The 13,667-nt window shown below is 48.5% G+C and overlaps 11 protein-coding genes across 11 annotated transcripts; 2 read left to right on the top strand and 9 right to left on the bottom strand.

Moving 5' to 3' along the window:
• Window positions 1-983: 983 nt before the first annotated feature.
• On the bottom strand, window positions 984-4,987 carry Tsp_07171 (putative integrase core domain protein). The gene is made up of 5 exons (XM_003381476.1): window positions 4,457-4,987; window positions 3,631-4,243; window positions 2,398-3,576; window positions 1,468-2,106; window positions 984-1,423 (listed from the first exon to the last, which is right to left on the bottom strand). The coding sequence occupies exons 1-5, from the start codon at window positions 4,985-4,987 to the stop codon at window positions 984-986; spliced, it is 3,402 nt and encodes a 1,133-aa protein (XP_003381524.1).
• Window positions 4,988-5,111: 124 nt separating this feature from the next.
• On the top strand, window positions 5,112-5,618 carry Tsp_07172 (ATP-dependent DNA helicase). The gene is made up of 2 exons (XM_003381475.1): window positions 5,112-5,261; window positions 5,469-5,618. The coding sequence occupies exons 1-2, from the start codon at window positions 5,112-5,114 to the stop codon at window positions 5,616-5,618; spliced, it is 300 nt and encodes a 99-aa protein (XP_003381523.1).
• Window positions 5,619-5,752: 134 nt separating this feature from the next.
• Window positions 5,753-6,707, bottom strand: Tsp_07173 (conserved hypothetical protein). Its single transcript, XM_003381474.1, has 3 exons — window positions 6,298-6,707; window positions 6,109-6,268; window positions 5,753-6,085 (listed from the first exon to the last, which is right to left on the bottom strand). The coding sequence occupies exons 1-3, from the start codon at window positions 6,705-6,707 to the stop codon at window positions 5,753-5,755; spliced, it is 903 nt and encodes a 300-aa protein (XP_003381522.1).
• Window positions 6,708-6,991: 284 nt separating this feature from the next.
• Tsp_07174 (conserved hypothetical protein) lies at window positions 6,992-7,321 on the bottom strand. The gene has a single exon (XM_003381473.1). The coding sequence runs from the start codon at window positions 7,319-7,321 to the stop codon at window positions 6,992-6,994; it is 330 nt and encodes a 109-aa protein (XP_003381521.1).
• A 32-nt stretch (window positions 7,322-7,353) lies between these two features.
• Tsp_07175 (conserved hypothetical protein) lies at window positions 7,354-7,707 on the bottom strand. Its single transcript, XM_003381472.1, has one exon. The coding sequence runs from the start codon at window positions 7,705-7,707 to the stop codon at window positions 7,354-7,356; it is 354 nt and encodes a 117-aa protein (XP_003381520.1).
• A 388-nt stretch (window positions 7,708-8,095) lies between these two features.
• Tsp_07176 (conserved hypothetical protein) lies at window positions 8,096-8,494 on the bottom strand. Its single transcript, XM_003381471.1, is given in 2 exon segments — window positions 8,096-8,335; window positions 8,348-8,494. The coding sequence occupies 2 exon segments, from the start codon at window positions 8,492-8,494 to the stop codon at window positions 8,096-8,098; spliced, it is 387 nt and encodes a 128-aa protein (XP_003381519.1).
• Window positions 8,495-8,589: 95 nt separating this feature from the next.
• Tsp_07177 (conserved hypothetical protein) lies at window positions 8,590-9,368 on the bottom strand. The gene is made up of 3 exons (XM_003381470.1): window positions 9,271-9,368; window positions 8,824-9,169; window positions 8,590-8,772 (listed from the first exon to the last, which is right to left on the bottom strand). Exons 1-3 carry the CDS (start codon window positions 9,366-9,368, stop codon window positions 8,590-8,592), a joined length of 627 nt encoding a protein of 208 aa, XP_003381518.1.
• An 11-nt stretch (window positions 9,369-9,379) lies between these two features.
• Tsp_07178 (putative peptidase) lies at window positions 9,380-10,110 on the bottom strand. Its single transcript, XM_003381469.1, has 2 exons — window positions 9,893-10,110; window positions 9,380-9,809 (listed from the first exon to the last, which is right to left on the bottom strand). The coding sequence occupies exons 1-2, from the start codon at window positions 10,108-10,110 to the stop codon at window positions 9,380-9,382; spliced, it is 648 nt and encodes a 215-aa protein (XP_003381517.1).
• An 885-nt stretch (window positions 10,111-10,995) lies between these two features.
• Window positions 10,996-12,000, bottom strand: Tsp_07179 (putative copia protein). Its single transcript, XM_003381468.1, has one exon. The coding sequence runs from the start codon at window positions 11,998-12,000 to the stop codon at window positions 10,996-10,998; it is 1,005 nt and encodes a 334-aa protein (XP_003381516.1).
• A 299-nt stretch (window positions 12,001-12,299) lies between these two features.
• On the bottom strand, window positions 12,300-12,652 carry Tsp_07180 (MAP kinase-activating death domain protein). Its single transcript, XM_003381467.1, is given in 2 exon segments — window positions 12,300-12,511; window positions 12,529-12,652. The coding sequence occupies 2 exon segments, from the start codon at window positions 12,650-12,652 to the stop codon at window positions 12,300-12,302; spliced, it is 336 nt and encodes a 111-aa protein (XP_003381515.1).
• A 314-nt stretch (window positions 12,653-12,966) lies between these two features.
• On the top strand, window positions 12,967-13,366 carry Tsp_07181 (MAP kinase-activating death domain protein). The gene is given in 3 exon segments (XM_003381466.1): window positions 12,967-13,009; window positions 13,049-13,206; window positions 13,223-13,366. The coding sequence occupies 3 exon segments, from the start codon at window positions 12,967-12,969 to the stop codon at window positions 13,364-13,366; spliced, it is 345 nt and encodes a 114-aa protein (XP_003381514.1).
• The last annotated feature ends 301 nt before the right edge of the window (window positions 13,367-13,667 follow it).

The raw sequence follows: 13,667 nt of genomic DNA, 5'->3' as shown, positions 1-13,667 counted from the left end.
ACCGTACACTGTGGCATGTAATCGTGAAATTAAGTTATTTTCCACGTGCCAATGTTTCATTTTCCCCATTTCAAGGTCAAATTCAAAATTCACCTGTACTGTACTTTGTCTAATTTCGACAAATGTTTACTGGAAAATTTGCATTCTTATTTCAAAATTTTCACAATTTACAAGCGGAAATTATTTTTGAGACCAAAATTAACCACTACATTATTTGTTGAAAATTGTCCCGGCTGACGAGATGAACGTCCTTCACTTTTGTAGTGTTGTTTGGATAGAAAAATTATTTTCAATTACCTTTTTCATACTAAATCCAATATATTTATCTTTTTTGAACATTTTGAATAATGAGCATTAGACAAGGAAAACCAATACGACAAAGACTTCATGGCCCAATAAAATGAAAACCAATACGACAAAGATTTGACGGTCCAATAAAATAGCGTGGGCAAAGACCAATAAGAGAAAAGCGGGACCGAGTAGTACCAAACCAACAGTTGTCGTCTTATAAGTCGGATTGTCCAACGCATTGGACACTCCCGGCTTTGCAATAACAATCCAGAAATACAGTCCACTAACATCAGAGACGAGTGACCTGCTGTTTTGTTCGTTATATTCTGGTCCTCTGAGCCGGATTGGTGGAAATAATCAAGTAGAAATCTCATCGTTGCAACACACATTCCCATTTCGAGTCGATCCATTATGAAAGCTGAGAGCATAGTGAGCAAGACCGAAGTTCGAAGGGCGAAGATTCATGGGATGATCGATCAACTGACGCAACTTTGTAAAGATGCGTCTGATGAAATTTATTAAGCATAAACTACCAAAGTGAACAGCGTGCAATGCAGTTATGCGCGGAAGTGATAAAGTGTAAGTAAAATTTGATAACGCATTCTTATATACATGCGGAAATGACGTCACAGCGCCACGCTCTGACGCGCAGCTCTATCGTGAGCTAGAGCTTCCGCCTAACTTGCTGAAGACTAGAGGTCAGGAGAATGTTTTCCCCAACACCCCTTCTCGTTCTCCTGTCCGTAGTCTTCCAATCCCACCTTCTTTGTGAAATTTTCAATTTGATGCTTACACACAGGCTTGGTTAAGTTGTCTGCAATCATTTCTTCTGACGGACAGTATTTGACTTCTAATATGCCCTTTTCTCGTAAATCTTTCACAATGTGGAACCTTACATTGATGTGTTTGGTTCTCTCACCGAATCGATCTGATTCAACGAGACGTATGTAGCCTTGATTATCTTCATACAGGGTGGTAGCATCTGGGGTTTGAACTCCGAAATCGTTGAGTAGTTGACGTAACCACAGTAGTTCTCTGCTTGCTTCTGCCAAGGCAACATATTCGGCTTCTGTGGTTGACAAACAACTATGGTCTGCCTTTTCGTGGACCATGCGATGGTACCGTGACCAAGCTAAAATACATATCCACTCGTCGACTTTCTGCTGGACTTTTCACCTGCCCAATCTGCGTCTACATGTCCTCGTAGAATAAGATCATTTGTTGAGCTTAGACACAACTTCGCGTTTGCAGTACCTGCCAAGTACCGTATGATGCGCTTTGCTGATTTCCAGTCTCTTTCTGTCGGTGTTTCCATTTTTCTGCATAGTAATCCAACTGATAGGGCTATGTCTGGTCGAGTAACATTGGAAATGTGTAGCAACGATCCAATAATACATCTGTATTTGGTTTTATCTGGTAATGCAGGACTTGGTTCATCCAGTGAGCTTAGATAGTGGGTCTCCATTGGTGTTGCCACTGGTTTTGCTTCTTGCATACTACAGCTTTCTAGCAGTTGCATTATTTTATTTTTCTGATGTATCACAAAAGTGCCATCTAATTTTCGTTCGATTTGGATGCCTAAGTAATAGGAAACTTCCCCAAGGTCTTTGACTTCGATGTACTTGTTCAATTGCTTGTTGACAGTTAGGGCAACAGCTTCGTTCTCTGCAGCGATTAGCAAATCATCGACATAGAGCAATACGTACGTCATACTACGGGATGGCTCCTTTCTTGTATACAAGCATAAATCTGCCTTTGCTTGACGGAAACCGACAGTAGTAAGTATCTCTCTGGCCTTCGTATTCCACGCTCTCGCTGATTGCTTAAGACCATATGTGCTGCGTTTCAACTGTCATACCATATCCTTGTTTGTGTCTTCAAACCCGGGTTGCTGTTATATATACAGCTTTTCTGGAAGTTCTGCGTTCAGATAAGCACACTTAACATCAAAATGTCGGACGTGCAGCGATTTCACAGCAGCGATGCTAAGCAAGGTGCGGATAGTCTCGTGTTTTACAACTGGCGCGAACGTTTCATCATAGTCTTCTCCTAAACGTTGTGAGAACCCACGCGCCACCAATCGCGCTTTGTAAGAGCGTATCTTACCCCTTGCATCTGTCTTAGCTTTGAATATCCATTTTGATGAGATCACATTGCAGCCGTCAGGTGGTTCGACAAGCTCAAATGCACCTTTCCTCTTTAGTGATGTCATTTCCTCTTCAGCTGCTGCTATCCATTTGTTCCGTTCTCGAGCCGGCAGTTTTATTACTTCCTCCCACGATGTTGGTTCGCATATTTGGGTTGCGCGTATATTGTAGCTTAGTCGTTTCGGCGGTATACCTTTGTTAATTCTTCGAGAGCGTCGTAATGTTGGAGCTTCTATGCCGTCTTTTATGGGTTCAACTTCGCCCGACAGTTCCTCTTGAGTTGGCCCAAATATGTCTTCGATGATCACGTTATCTTCTTTTTTCAGTAATTTGGGAATGTCGTCGTATTCCCGTGATCGTTCAATTGCTCCTTTTGGCACTGCACTTTCGTTTTTCATGTGTGAATAATCCTCAATGATTTTCCCTGAATGGCTTATCCATATTTCGTTCGTCGTTGGGCTTAGTAACCTGTAGCCTTTTGTAATGCCACCATAACCAACGATCACCCCTTCTCTTGCCTTGTTGACCCATTTTCTCCGCTTTTGTTTTGGGATGTAACAATATGCTTTGGATCCAAAAATTCGCATGTGGTATACGTTGGGCTTGTTTCCTGTCCAGAGCTCGAATGGCGTCTTCGAAATACTTCGGCTCGGGAGCCGATTTTGTAGAAACGCTGCCGTGCATACCACTTCGCCCCAGAAGCGCTCTGGCAATTTTGCATCAGTCATCATGCATTTCGCCATTTCGACCAAAGCTCGGTTCTTCCTTTCAGCTACACCATTTTGTTGTGGCGTGTATGGCGCTGAGAATTGATGTTCAATTCCTTTTTCTCCAAGAAAGTTTCTCAGCCTTTGGTTGACGTACTCTCGTCCATTGTCAGTGCGAAGTGTGACGGGGTTACGCCCAAACTTCGTATGTAGTGTGGCAACGTAGTCTTTAATTCTATCCACAGCTTCATCTTTCGTCTTTAAAAGATGAACCACGGTGAAGCGATAATAGTCATCGATAAACGTCATCATGTATCGATCATCGCTTGGAGTGGCTGTTATCATCGGACCACATATATCGCTGGGTATTAATTCGATCTGCTTCTTAGCTCTGTTAGCTACCTTCGGGAAGGGAGTTGACGTCATCTCACCTGTCAGACAGATCTCTCAATCGTTTTCAGCGTCGCATTTGCATATTTCAATACCATTCGCCAACTTTTCTTTGTTTAATTTTCTGATAGCTTCTGGATCTCTGTGTCCATGCGTCGGTGCCACTTGTGTAAGCATGCATAAGTATGTACACTCAACGCAGTGTCTGTCTATTTGATGTTTTTGCTTTAGTTTGAAGAGTGATCCATCAAGTTTCGCCTCCGCGACAACTTCCTTTTGGTAGGAAATTAAGCTCGTATCATCTTGGAACATTATTTTGTAGCCATTATTGGTAATACGCTGGGCTGATAGGAGTCCGGTTTCCAATGACGGGATAAAAAGTACATCCTTCACATGGATTTCCTCAATTGTACCGTCCGGCGTGACGCAGAATAGCCATCCATGTCCTATACCTTCAGCCTGGATTGCCGTATTATCAGCGAGATAGACGGTTGATTTTCTCCGCTCCAATGACTCAAAGAAGTTCCTGTTGCAAGTCATGTGGCTTGTAGCTCCAAAGTCCACATACCAATCACCAATTTTACCTTTATACGCCTTTTCTCCTGTGGCAAAGGTGCGATATTGTATCGCGTTGGTTTTCTGGTTGATGGGAGGTAGTTCATTATGGTGTACCCCATATCTCGCCTTTTCATTTTTCTCACGTTGGTGCTTCAATTTGCGTCAGTTTGCTTTGATGTGCCTCTTTTTGCCACAGTAATAGCATCTTCGGCTCTCGTTGTCTGACTTTGTCAGGGTTGCTTTTGAAGCTCTGAACTGGCTTCGTGCGTTACTTGCAGTAGTATTGAGCGCGACTTCGTTACTTCTCTGGTCAAGACAACTTTCTGAACGCCGCGGGTATTCATCAAGCAGTTTTCCGCTTACATATTCAACGGTTAGATCTGCTTCATCTCTTCCTTCCAATGCAGTAACCAAAGCAGAGTAGGAATCTGGCAGACTGCACAACATTATGGCGACTAGGTCTTCATCTTCAATATTCTTGCCTAAGCCTCGTAATTGTGTAACAATTTCCAATATCCCATTTATGTGAGATTTCATCGTGCCATGTGTGAACCGCATACCATACAATTTGCGCATCAAGTACAGCTTGCTGCCGATTGATGCTCGTTCATGGAGTCGCTGTAGCGTCTGCCACATTTCCCGGGCAGTTTCCAGTTGCGCAAGATGGATAAGCTGGTCGTCCTCCACGGTGAGACATATTGCAGCTATCGCTTTGCACTCTTTTCGACTCCAGTCCTCTGGTATGGGGCAGGGCTTCGGTTGGCTTACCAAGTCCCATAAGCCGTCCCTCATTAACAGCACTTTCATCTTCAGCTTCCATAGCTGGTAGTTTGAACTGTTCAACTTAGCAATAACGGGTTTACCTAGATCACCGTCAGTAGCCATACCGCTCATCGTCCAGTGATTTGTTTCAGTTGAATTTCACTTATCCTTGGCGCACAGTACGCGTATCTGGGGCCATAACCTGATGAATTTTACTAAGCATAAACTACCGAAGTGAACAACGTGCAACGCAGTTATGCGCGGAAGTGATAAAGTGTTAGTAAAAGTTCAGAACGCATTCTTATATACATGCGGGAATGACTTCACAGCGTCGCGCTCTGACGCGCAGCTCTATCGTGAGCTAGAGCTTCCGCCTAACTTGCTGAAGACTAGAGGTCAGGAGAATGTTTTTCCCAACAGTTTTTAACTTTTTTTTAAATTTTTAAAACATTTTGTTTTAAACCTTGGTTTCAGAGTTTAAACAATTTTGTTTACACCTATTGTTTAAAGTTTAAACAATTTTATTTTTACGTTTTGTTTAAAGTTTAAAATATTTTGTTTTAAACCTTGGTTTTAAAGTTTAAACAATTTTGTTTTTACCTTTTGTTTAAAGTTTAAAATATTGTGGCGGCGACGACGAAATTGCACCTGCGTATCACGTTCACCCTTTTGTAGGGCGACCGGCGCGAAAATAAATAGATCAAGGTGGTGCATCGGCGGCAGAGATACGGCGTGCGCGTCCCGGTTGGTTGAACACTTGTAATATAGCTATTTTGTATAATTTCTTGTATCCCGTTGTTTATAATAAAATCTCTACACAATAAATGTTGCGGATGAATCGAGCGTCTGACGGCGCTACAAATGGCGAGCGCGGCAGGATCGACCTCCCGGAATGGGTTAAGCCGCCGGAGGTACTAACCATGGTATCGAACGTTGAGACCTGGTTCGAACACATGGAGCTGTACTTCCGTGCCGGCCGTATAGCTCCGGAGAGACGAGCAGCCCTTGTCCAGTATCATACTGATGTGGAGGTGCGGAGCATGATGAGGGCCATGGACGTCCAAGAGACGGACGATTATGATGGCCTGAAGTCGGCCCTGTTTGTAGCATTCGGGGTGCGCACCGAGCCAGAGAGGTTTTCCGCCGAGTTTTTCCGGCGGAAACAACAACGGGGCGAATGCGTGCGGGTGTTCGCTGTTCATTTGCGCAGGCTCTTCTCGAAGGCGTTCCCTGAGATGAGCGGATCGGCTGACAAAATCCTGTTGCAACAATTTTAGGCAGGACTGTCCGCGGACGCCGTCAAAACGGCTGTTCTGCGAAGCGAGATGGATAATTTCGCGGAGGCAGTCGAGGTTGCGGTTAAGGAAGAGCGCGTGGTGAGAGAGCTCACCACGCTCAAGGCGAGCGTCTCTTCTGTCAAGATAGATGCTTACCAGGAATACGAGCCGACAGCTGGAAGAGTCACGGAAGCAGCAGCCGCCGCGGTGACGACGCGTAAGGAAGTTGGAGACGATTTGGCGGAAGTGTTGCGGCAACTAAAGGAACTGCTGACGGATAACACCCCCGCGGCTACAAAGAGACCGCTCCCTCGACAGCGACGCCGGCCAGAGAGAAGAGGCGGCAGACGATGCTGGAAATGCGGTGGGCTAGGCCACATCAGCCGGGAATGCCAAGCTTCCTCGCGTGACGCGCGGGCGAGCGAAGTAAGTATTACTAACCGAACCTTACCTGTCGTCGTCATACGGGCCCCTGAGATCGAGACCCCGAATGTGGAAGGCTCCGTGGAGGGAGTGAGGTGCGACATGCTCGTGGACACTGGATCCGCAGTAACCCTGGCGGATGAAAGGTTCATGCGACACTCGAAGACCCTGCGGGACGTTCCGAAACCCTCGATTCGGCTGGAAACAGCCAGCGGGACCGAGTTGGAAATTACGAACGCGTGCGTCACGGAGATTATACTTGGGAAATCAGTGACCGTTCAGCATACCGTCCTGTGTGTAAGGGAGCTGTCCCATAAAATTTTGCTTGGGTGGGACTTTATGCGGTACCACGGCTGCACCCCGGACCCAACGGCGGGATGTCTGAGAATGCGGCAGGGTAACATCCCATTCCGGAAGTCCCACGCCGTGGGCCTGGTTAGAGTGGAATCCCCGCAGGCGGAGCTAATGGCTCACCAACCAGCGCAGGAAGCCATGGAAAAGATGCTCCCCAGTGAGCAGGAGTCGAGCGGCAAGCATCGATCAGCCCTGGCGGCGATCCTGAAGGAGTTCGCAGACGTGTTGTCCACGTCAGACGAGGACCTTGGGCGGACGAGCGTGGTACGCCACGCCATCCACACCGACGACGCCAAACCAGTGAGGTTCTCCCCAAGGCGCATTCCTTATCATCAACGGGCGCAGGTGGAAGCCCTCCTAGACGAAATGCTGCGGCGAGACGTCGTAGAACCATCAAGCAGTCCCTGGGCATCCCCTATCGTACTTGTGAGGAAGAAAGACGGGTCATGCCGGTTCTGTGTCGATTACCGGCAGTTGAACAACCTCACCCGGAAGGATGCCCACCCGCTCCCGAGGATCGACGACACTTTGGATGCGCTGGCGGGTGCACAATGGTTCTCGACCCTGGACCTGGCAAGCGGCTACTGGCAGGTTGAGGTCGAACCACAAGATCGGGAGAAAACGGCCTTCACCACCCCCCTTGGGCTGTACCAGTTCAAAGTGATGCTCTTTGGACTGTGCAACGCACCGGCCACCTTTCAGAGGCTCATGGAGACAGCTCTGAGAGGCCTGGTGGGCTCCGACTGCTTGGTGTACCTGGACGATGTCATCGTATTTGGCAAGACCGCCGAAGAGCATACGGCACGACTGCGCGAGGTGTTCCGCCGCCTCCGGGAAGTGGGTTTGAAGGTCAAACCAGAGAAATGCCGGCTCATGAAGAGGAGGGTGGCGTACTTGGGCCACATCATTTCGGAAAAAGGGATCGCTACGGACCCAAGCAAAACCTCTGCCGTGCGGGAGTGGCCGACACCGACTTGTGTGTCAGAGTTGCGGCAGTTCCTGGGATTGGCGTCGTACTACCGCAAGTTCGTCAACGGCTTTGCGAACGTCGCCGCTTCGCTACACCGGCTGTTGGAAAAAGGGGCCGAGTGGGACTGGTCAAAAGCCTGTCAGTCCGCTTTTGACGCACTGAAGTACCACCTTACATCTGCGCCCGTCCTCGCCTATCCGGACTTCCATCGGCAGTTCATTGTCGACGTGGACGCCAGCGGAGACGGCCTTGGGGCGGTGCTGAGCCAAAGAGAAGAGAAAGCCGAAATAGTCGTGGCGTACGCGAGTCGTACGCTGACCAAGGCTGAGCGTCGGTATTGCGCGACTCGGAGAGAAATGCTCGGTTTGGTATGGGCGCTGCGCGAGTTCCGGCCGTACCTTTACGGCCAGCGATTCCTGGTACGGACGGACCATAGTTGCCTGCGCTGGCTGACGACTTTTAAGGAACCAGAAGGGCAGGTAGCTCGGTGGCTGGAGAATCTAGCGGAGCTCGACTTCGAAGTGGAACACCGAGCAGGACGCCTGCACGGCAACGCCGACGCGCTATCCCGGACCAGCTGTACACAATGTGGACGGCTGGTAGAAGGCAGCGCATGCGCAGTCCAGGCTGCCCAACTCCGAACCGAAGACGTTCCGCAGAACTTTAAAGGTTAGTTGCTGGCCGCCCAGCAGGCGGACCCAGAGATCCAACTACTGCGGCAATGGTTGGTTGGCGCGAGCTGGCCGGTGGAATGTCCCCCGGAGTGTAGCCGCGACATGCACGTGCTGTGGCAGCAACGGCGCAGTTGGGTGGATGAAGATGGCCTCATCTGGCGACATCGCCGCGGACTCACGGCCGAGGAAGGGGCTAAGCAGGCGCTGGTGCCGCGAGCCCTCCGAAACGAAGTCCTACAGACAATGCACGACAGTCGGTACGCAGGTCACCTGGGTGAGCGCCGGACGCTGGCACGAGTCAGGAGCCGATTCTACTGGCCCGGGATGAGTGGTGACGTACACACATGGTGCCGCACGTGCACGCAGTGCGCGAGGAGGAAGGGCCCGACCAAGAACAACCGTGCGCCAATGCAGGCCATGGCTGCGGGATACCCTCTGCAGCGTGTTGGCATGGACATTCTTGGGCCGCTGGAAAAGACCCCATCGGGGAACCGGTACGTCCTGGTCCTGACGGACTACTTTACCAAATGGACAGCCGCATTCCCTCTCGCCAACATGGAAGCCAGTACCGTGGCCAAGGTGTTGGTCGAGAAGTACATCACGTACTTTGGCGCCCCTGACTACCTGCACAGCGACCAAGGCCGCTCATTTGAGGCGTCGGTGGTGCTGGAGATGTGCCGGCTGTTCGGCATTAAGAAGACGCGGTCCTCTCCATACCACCCGCAAGGGAATGGACAGGCAGAGAGGTTTAACCGCACGCTCCTGGACATGCTGTCCATCATGGTTGATGGGAACCCAGGCCAGTGGGATGACATGCTGCCATTCGTCATGCTGGCGTACAACAGCAGCGTTCACGAGAGTACGGGAGTGACGCCTGCGATCGCCATGCTCGGTCGAGAGTTGCGGTTGCCGCTGGATGTTCAGATAGGGAACCCGCCTGGGCGCGAAGCCCAAGGGCTACCGGACTACATCCGCGGGACCCGAGAGCGTATCGACCGTGTGCACGAGCTGGCGAGGGACCACCTGAAGACGCAGCAACGTCGCCAAAAGTGCCTGCACGATCGCCACGCCAAGGAGTCACGCTTCTGCCCGAACGACCGCGTGTGGCTGGCGATGCCAAGAAGAGGGAAGCTTGACCGTGGCTGGGAAGGGCCGTACCACGTAGTGGAGGTAATGGGGCCGCAGACGTACCGCGTACGGCACCATGAGCGGAAGCGCCGCACGCTCGTGGTACACTCCGACCGGATGAAGCGGTACTACGCCAGGGATATCACTGAGCAGCCAGACGTAGGAGACCGGTCCGTTCGAGGCGGGACTACCCGGTGGCAGGCACATCAACCGCCTCTCCACCCTCGTCAGAGATGAAGATAGGAAGGTCGACGCGAAGACGGCGGCCACCTGGCTACCTGCGGGATTACATCCCTTAAGTAAAGTTCGGGACGAACTTCTCTGATAGAGGGGGGCAGTGTGACGGCGACGACGAAATTGCACCTGCGTATCACGTTCACCCTTTTGTAGGGCGACCGGCGCGAAAATAAATAGATCAAGGTGGTGCATCGGCGGCAGAGATACGGCGTGCGCGTCCCGGTTGGTTGAACACTTGTAATATAGCTATTTTGTATAATTTCTTGTATCCCGTTGTTTTATAATAAAATCTCTACACAATAAATGGTGCGGATGAATCGAGCGCCTGACGGCGCTACAATATTTTGTTTTAAAGCTTGGTTTTAAAGTTTAAACAATTTTTTTACCTTTTGTTTAAACTTTAAACAATTTTATTTTTACCTTTGGTTTAAAGTTGTAACAATTTTGTTTTTGATGAATTTTTCTAAGCATAAACTACCAAAGTGAACAGCGTGCTACGCAGTAATGCGCGGAAGTGATAATGTGTAAGTAAAATTTGATAACGCATTCTTACACACATGCGGGAATGACTTCACAGCGTCACGCTCTGACGCGCAGCTCAATCGTGAGCTAGAGCTTCCGTCTTACTTGCTGAAGACTAGATGTCAGGAGAATGTTTCTCCCAACACCCCTTCTCGTTCTCCTGTCCGTAGTCCTCTGCAGCGGAAACGGACCGAGCTAATGTGATTTTTCTGCAGAAAATGAAGGCGAAGAGAACTGAAGCTACGGTATGAAGAATAAGACATGAAGATCAGAGGCGGAGTACGGTAGTGGTTGTTTACATCAGTGTTGGCTTGTTGCCAGAGGTATGTTCGTGGTTACATCGTCGTAGATCCTTGTCTCTGATTGCTTAATAAAGTATATACTCATCGTTTGTTGTTTTATTGTCGCAATGCCATCAGGAAAGCGCGAAACAGAAAGGAAGGGAAATGCGCCGGTCATTACCTGCCCATCGCCAAATAGTGATGGACGCGCCAATAACCTCGTGGAAGAGGCGTATGAGCCTGCTCGAATCAGCGGCCCGTTACACTTCCAATCTCACCATGTTGGTTCGCATATTTGGGTTGAGCGTATATTGTAGCTTAATGGTTTTGGTGGTATCCCTTTGTTGATTCTTCGAGAGCGTCGTAATGTTGAAGCTTCTATACCGTCTTTTATGGGTTCAACTTCGCCCGACAGTTCCTCTTGAGTTGGCCCAAATATGTCTTCGATGATCACGTTATCTTCTTTTTTCAGTAATTTGGGAATGTCGTCGTATTCCCGTGATCGTTCAATTGCTCCTTTTGGCACTGCACTTTCGTTTTTCATGTGTGAATAATCCTCTATGATTTTCCCTGAACGGCTTATCCATATTTCGTTCGTCGTTGGGCTTAGTAACCTGTAGCCTTTTGTAATGCCACCATAACCAACGATCACCCCTTCTCTTGCCTTGTTGACCCATTTTCTCCGCTTTTGTTTTGGTATGTAACAATATGTTTTGTATCCAAAAATTCGTATGTGGTCTACGTTGGGCTTGTTTCCTGTCCAGAGCTCGAATGGCGTCTTCGAAATACTTCGGCTCGGGAGCCGATTTTGTAGAAACGCTGCCGTGCATACCGGTTCGCCCCAGTAGCGCTTTGGCAATTTTGCATCAGTCATCATGCATTTCGCCATTTCGACCAAAGCTCGGTTCTTCCTTTCAGCTACACCATTTTGTTGTGGTGTGTATGGCGCTGAGAATTGATGTTCAATTCCTTTTTCTCCAAGAAAGTTTCTCAGCCTTTGGTTGACGTACTCTCGTCCATTGTCAGTGCGAAGTGTGACGGGGTTACGCCCAAACTTCGTATGTAGTGTGGCAACGTAGTCTTTAATTCTATCCACAGCTTCATCTTTCGTCTTTAAAAGATGAACCACAGTGAAGCGATAATAGTCATCGATAAACGTCATCATGTATCGATGATCGCTTGGAGTGGCTGTTATCATCGGACCACATATATCGCTGGGTATTAATTCGATCTGCTTCTTAGCTCTGTTAGCTACCTTCGGGAAGGGAGTTGACGTCATCTCACCTGTCAGACAGATCTCTCAATCGTTTTCAGCGTCGCATTTGCATATTTCAATACCATTCGCCAACTTTTCTTTGTTTAATTTTCTGATAGCTTCTGGATCTCTGTGTCCATGAGTCGGTGCCACTTGTGTAAGCATGCATAAGTATGTACACTCAACGCAGTGTCTATTTGATGTTTTTGCTTTAGTTTGAAGAGTGATCCATCAAGTTTCGCCTCCGCGACAACTTCCTTTTGGTAGGAAATTAAGCACGTATCATCTTGGAACATTATTTTGTAGCCATTATTGGTAATACGCTAGGCTGATAGGAGTCCGGTTTCCAATGACGGGATAAAAAGTACATCCTTCACATGGATTTCCTCAATTGTACCGTCCGGCGTGACGCAGAATAGCCATCCATGTCCTATACCTTCAGCCTGGATTGCCGTATTATCAGCGAGATAGACGGTTGATTTTCTCCGCTCCAATGACTCAAAGAAGTTCCTGTTGCAAGTCATGTGGCTTGTAGCTCCAAAGTCCACATACCAATCACCAATTTTACCTTTATACGCCTTTTCTCCTGTGGCAAAGGTGCGATATTGTATCGCGTTGGTTTTCTGGTTGATGGGAGGTAGTTCATTATGGTGTACCCCATATCTCGCCTTTTCATTTTTCTCACGTTGGTGCTTCAATTTGCGTCAGTTTGCTTTGATGTGCCTCATTTTGCCACAGTAATAGCATCTTCGGCTCTCGTTGTCTGACTTTGTCAGGGTTGCTTTTGAAGCTCTGAACTGGCTTCGTGCGTTACTTGCAGTAGTATTGAGCGCGACTTCGTTACTTCTCTGGTCAAGACAACTTTCTGAACGCCGCGGGTATTCATCAAGCAGTTTTCCGCTTACATATTCAACGGTTAGATCTGCTTCATCTCTTCCTTCCAATGCAGTAACCAAAGCAGAGTAGGAATCTGGCAGACTGCACAACATTATGGCGACTAGGTCTTCATCTTTAATATTCTTGCCTAAGCCTCGTAATTGTGTAACAATTTCCAATATCCCATTTATGTGAGATTTCATCGTGCCATGTGTGAACCGCATACCATACAATTTGCGCATCAAGTACAGCTTGCTGCCGATTGATGCTCGTTCATGGAGTCGCTGTAGCGTCTGCCACATTTCCCGGGCAGTTTCCAGTTGCGCAAGATGGATAAGCTGGTCGTCCTCCACGGTGAGACATATTGCAGCTATCGCTTTGCACTCTTTTCGACTCCAGTCCTCTGGTATGGGGCAGGGCTTCGGTTGGCTTACCAAGTCCCATAAGCCGTCCCTCATTAACAGCACTTTCATCTTCAGCTTCCATAGCTGGTAGTTTGAACTGTTCAACTTAGCAATAACGGGCTTACCTAGATCACCGTCAGTAGCCATACCGCTCATCGTCCAGTGATTTGTTTCAGTTGAATTTCACTTATCCTTGGCGCACAGTACGCGTATCTGGGGCCATAACCTGATGAATTTTACTAAGCATAAACTACCGAAATGAACAGCGTGCCACGCAGTTATGCGCGGAAGTGATAAACTGTTAGCAAAATTTGATAACGCATTCTTATATACATGCAGAAATGACGTCACAGCGTCACGCTCTGACGCGCAGCTCTATCGTGAGCTAGAGCTTCCGCCTAACTTGCTGAA

This window comes from Trichinella spiralis (genome assembly GCF_000181795.1).
Source record: "Trichinella spiralis strain ISS 195 chromosome Unknown Scfld1, whole genome shotgun sequence".
NCBI lineage: Eukaryota > Metazoa > Nematoda > Enoplea > Trichinellida > Trichinellidae > Trichinella > Trichinella spiralis.
This window is presented reverse-complemented; position numbering and strand designations above follow the sequence as displayed.

Bases quoted from the DNA above. Each gene is read 5' to 3' on its own strand.
- Tsp_07171 (XM_003381476.1), bottom strand. From the start codon at position 4,987: ATGAGCGGTATGGCTACTGACGGTGATCTAGGTAAACCCGTTATTGCT. The intron at 2,107-2,397 runs GTAAGATACGCT...TTAAGCAATCAG, and splicing joins AGCTAAGACAGATGCAAGGG to CGAGAGCGTGGAATACGAAG. The intron at 1,424-1,467 runs GTGAAAAGTCCA...TATGTATTTTAG, and splicing joins TGTAGACGCAGATTGGGCAG to CTTGGTCACGGTACCATCGC.
- Tsp_07172 (XM_003381475.1), top strand. From the start codon at position 5,112: ATGCGCGGAAGTGATAAAGTGTTAGTAAAAGTTCAGAACGCATTCTTA. The intron at 5,262-5,468 runs GTTTTTCCCAAC...TTTTGTTTAAAG, and splicing joins AGACTAGAGGTCAGGAGAAT to TTTAAAATATTGTGGCGGCG.
- Tsp_07173 (XM_003381474.1), bottom strand. From the start codon at position 6,707: ATGAACCTTTCATCCGCCAGGGTTACTGCGGATCCAGTGTCCACGAGC. The intron at 6,269-6,297 runs GTATTCCTGGTA...CTATCTTGACAG, and splicing joins ACTCTTCCAGCTGTCGGCTC to AAGAGACGCTCGCCTTGAGC.
- Tsp_07174 (XM_003381473.1), bottom strand. From the start codon at position 7,321: ATGCCCAGGGACTGCTTGATGGTTCTACGACGTCTCGCCGCAGCATTT.
- Tsp_07175 (XM_003381472.1), bottom strand. From the start codon at position 7,707: ATGCTCTTCGGCGGTCTTGCCAAATACGATGACATCGTCCAGGTACAC.
- Tsp_07176 (XM_003381471.1), bottom strand. From the start codon at position 8,494: ATGCGCTGCCTTCTACCAGCCGTCCACATTGTGTACAGCTGGTCCGGG.
- Tsp_07177 (XM_003381470.1), bottom strand. From the start codon at position 9,368: ATGTCATCCCACTGGCCTGGGTTCCCATCAACCATGATGGACAGCATG. The intron at 9,170-9,270 runs GTATGGAGAGGA...GCAGGTAGTCAG, and splicing joins TGTCCATTCCCTTGCGGGTG to GGGCGCCAAAGTACGTGATG. The intron at 8,773-8,823 runs GTGACCTGCGTA...TTCGTTTCGGAG, and splicing joins AGCGTCCGGCGCTCACCCAG to GGCTCGCGGCACCAGCGCCT.
- Tsp_07178 (XM_003381469.1), bottom strand. From the start codon at position 10,110: ATGCACCACCTTGATCTATTTATTTTCGCGCCGGTCGCCCTACAAAAG. The intron at 9,810-9,892 runs GTTGATGTGCCT...TCCCTGGCGTAG, and splicing joins CTGACGAGGGTGGAGAGGCG to TACCGCTTCATCCGGTCGGA.
- Tsp_07179 (XM_003381468.1), bottom strand. From the start codon at position 12,000: ATGACGTCAACTCCCTTCCCGAAGGTAGCTAACAGAGCTAAGAAGCAG.
- Tsp_07180 (XM_003381467.1), bottom strand. From the start codon at position 12,652: ATGAAAAGGCGAGATATGGGGTACACCATAATGAACTACCTCCCATCA.
- Tsp_07181 (XM_003381466.1), top strand. From the start codon at position 12,967: ATGGCGACTAGGTCTTCATCTTTAATATTCTTGCCTAAGCCTC. The intron at 13,010-13,048 runs GTAATTGTGTAA...CATTTATGTGAG, and splicing joins AATATTCTTGCCTAAGCCTC to ATTTCATCGTGCCATGTGTG.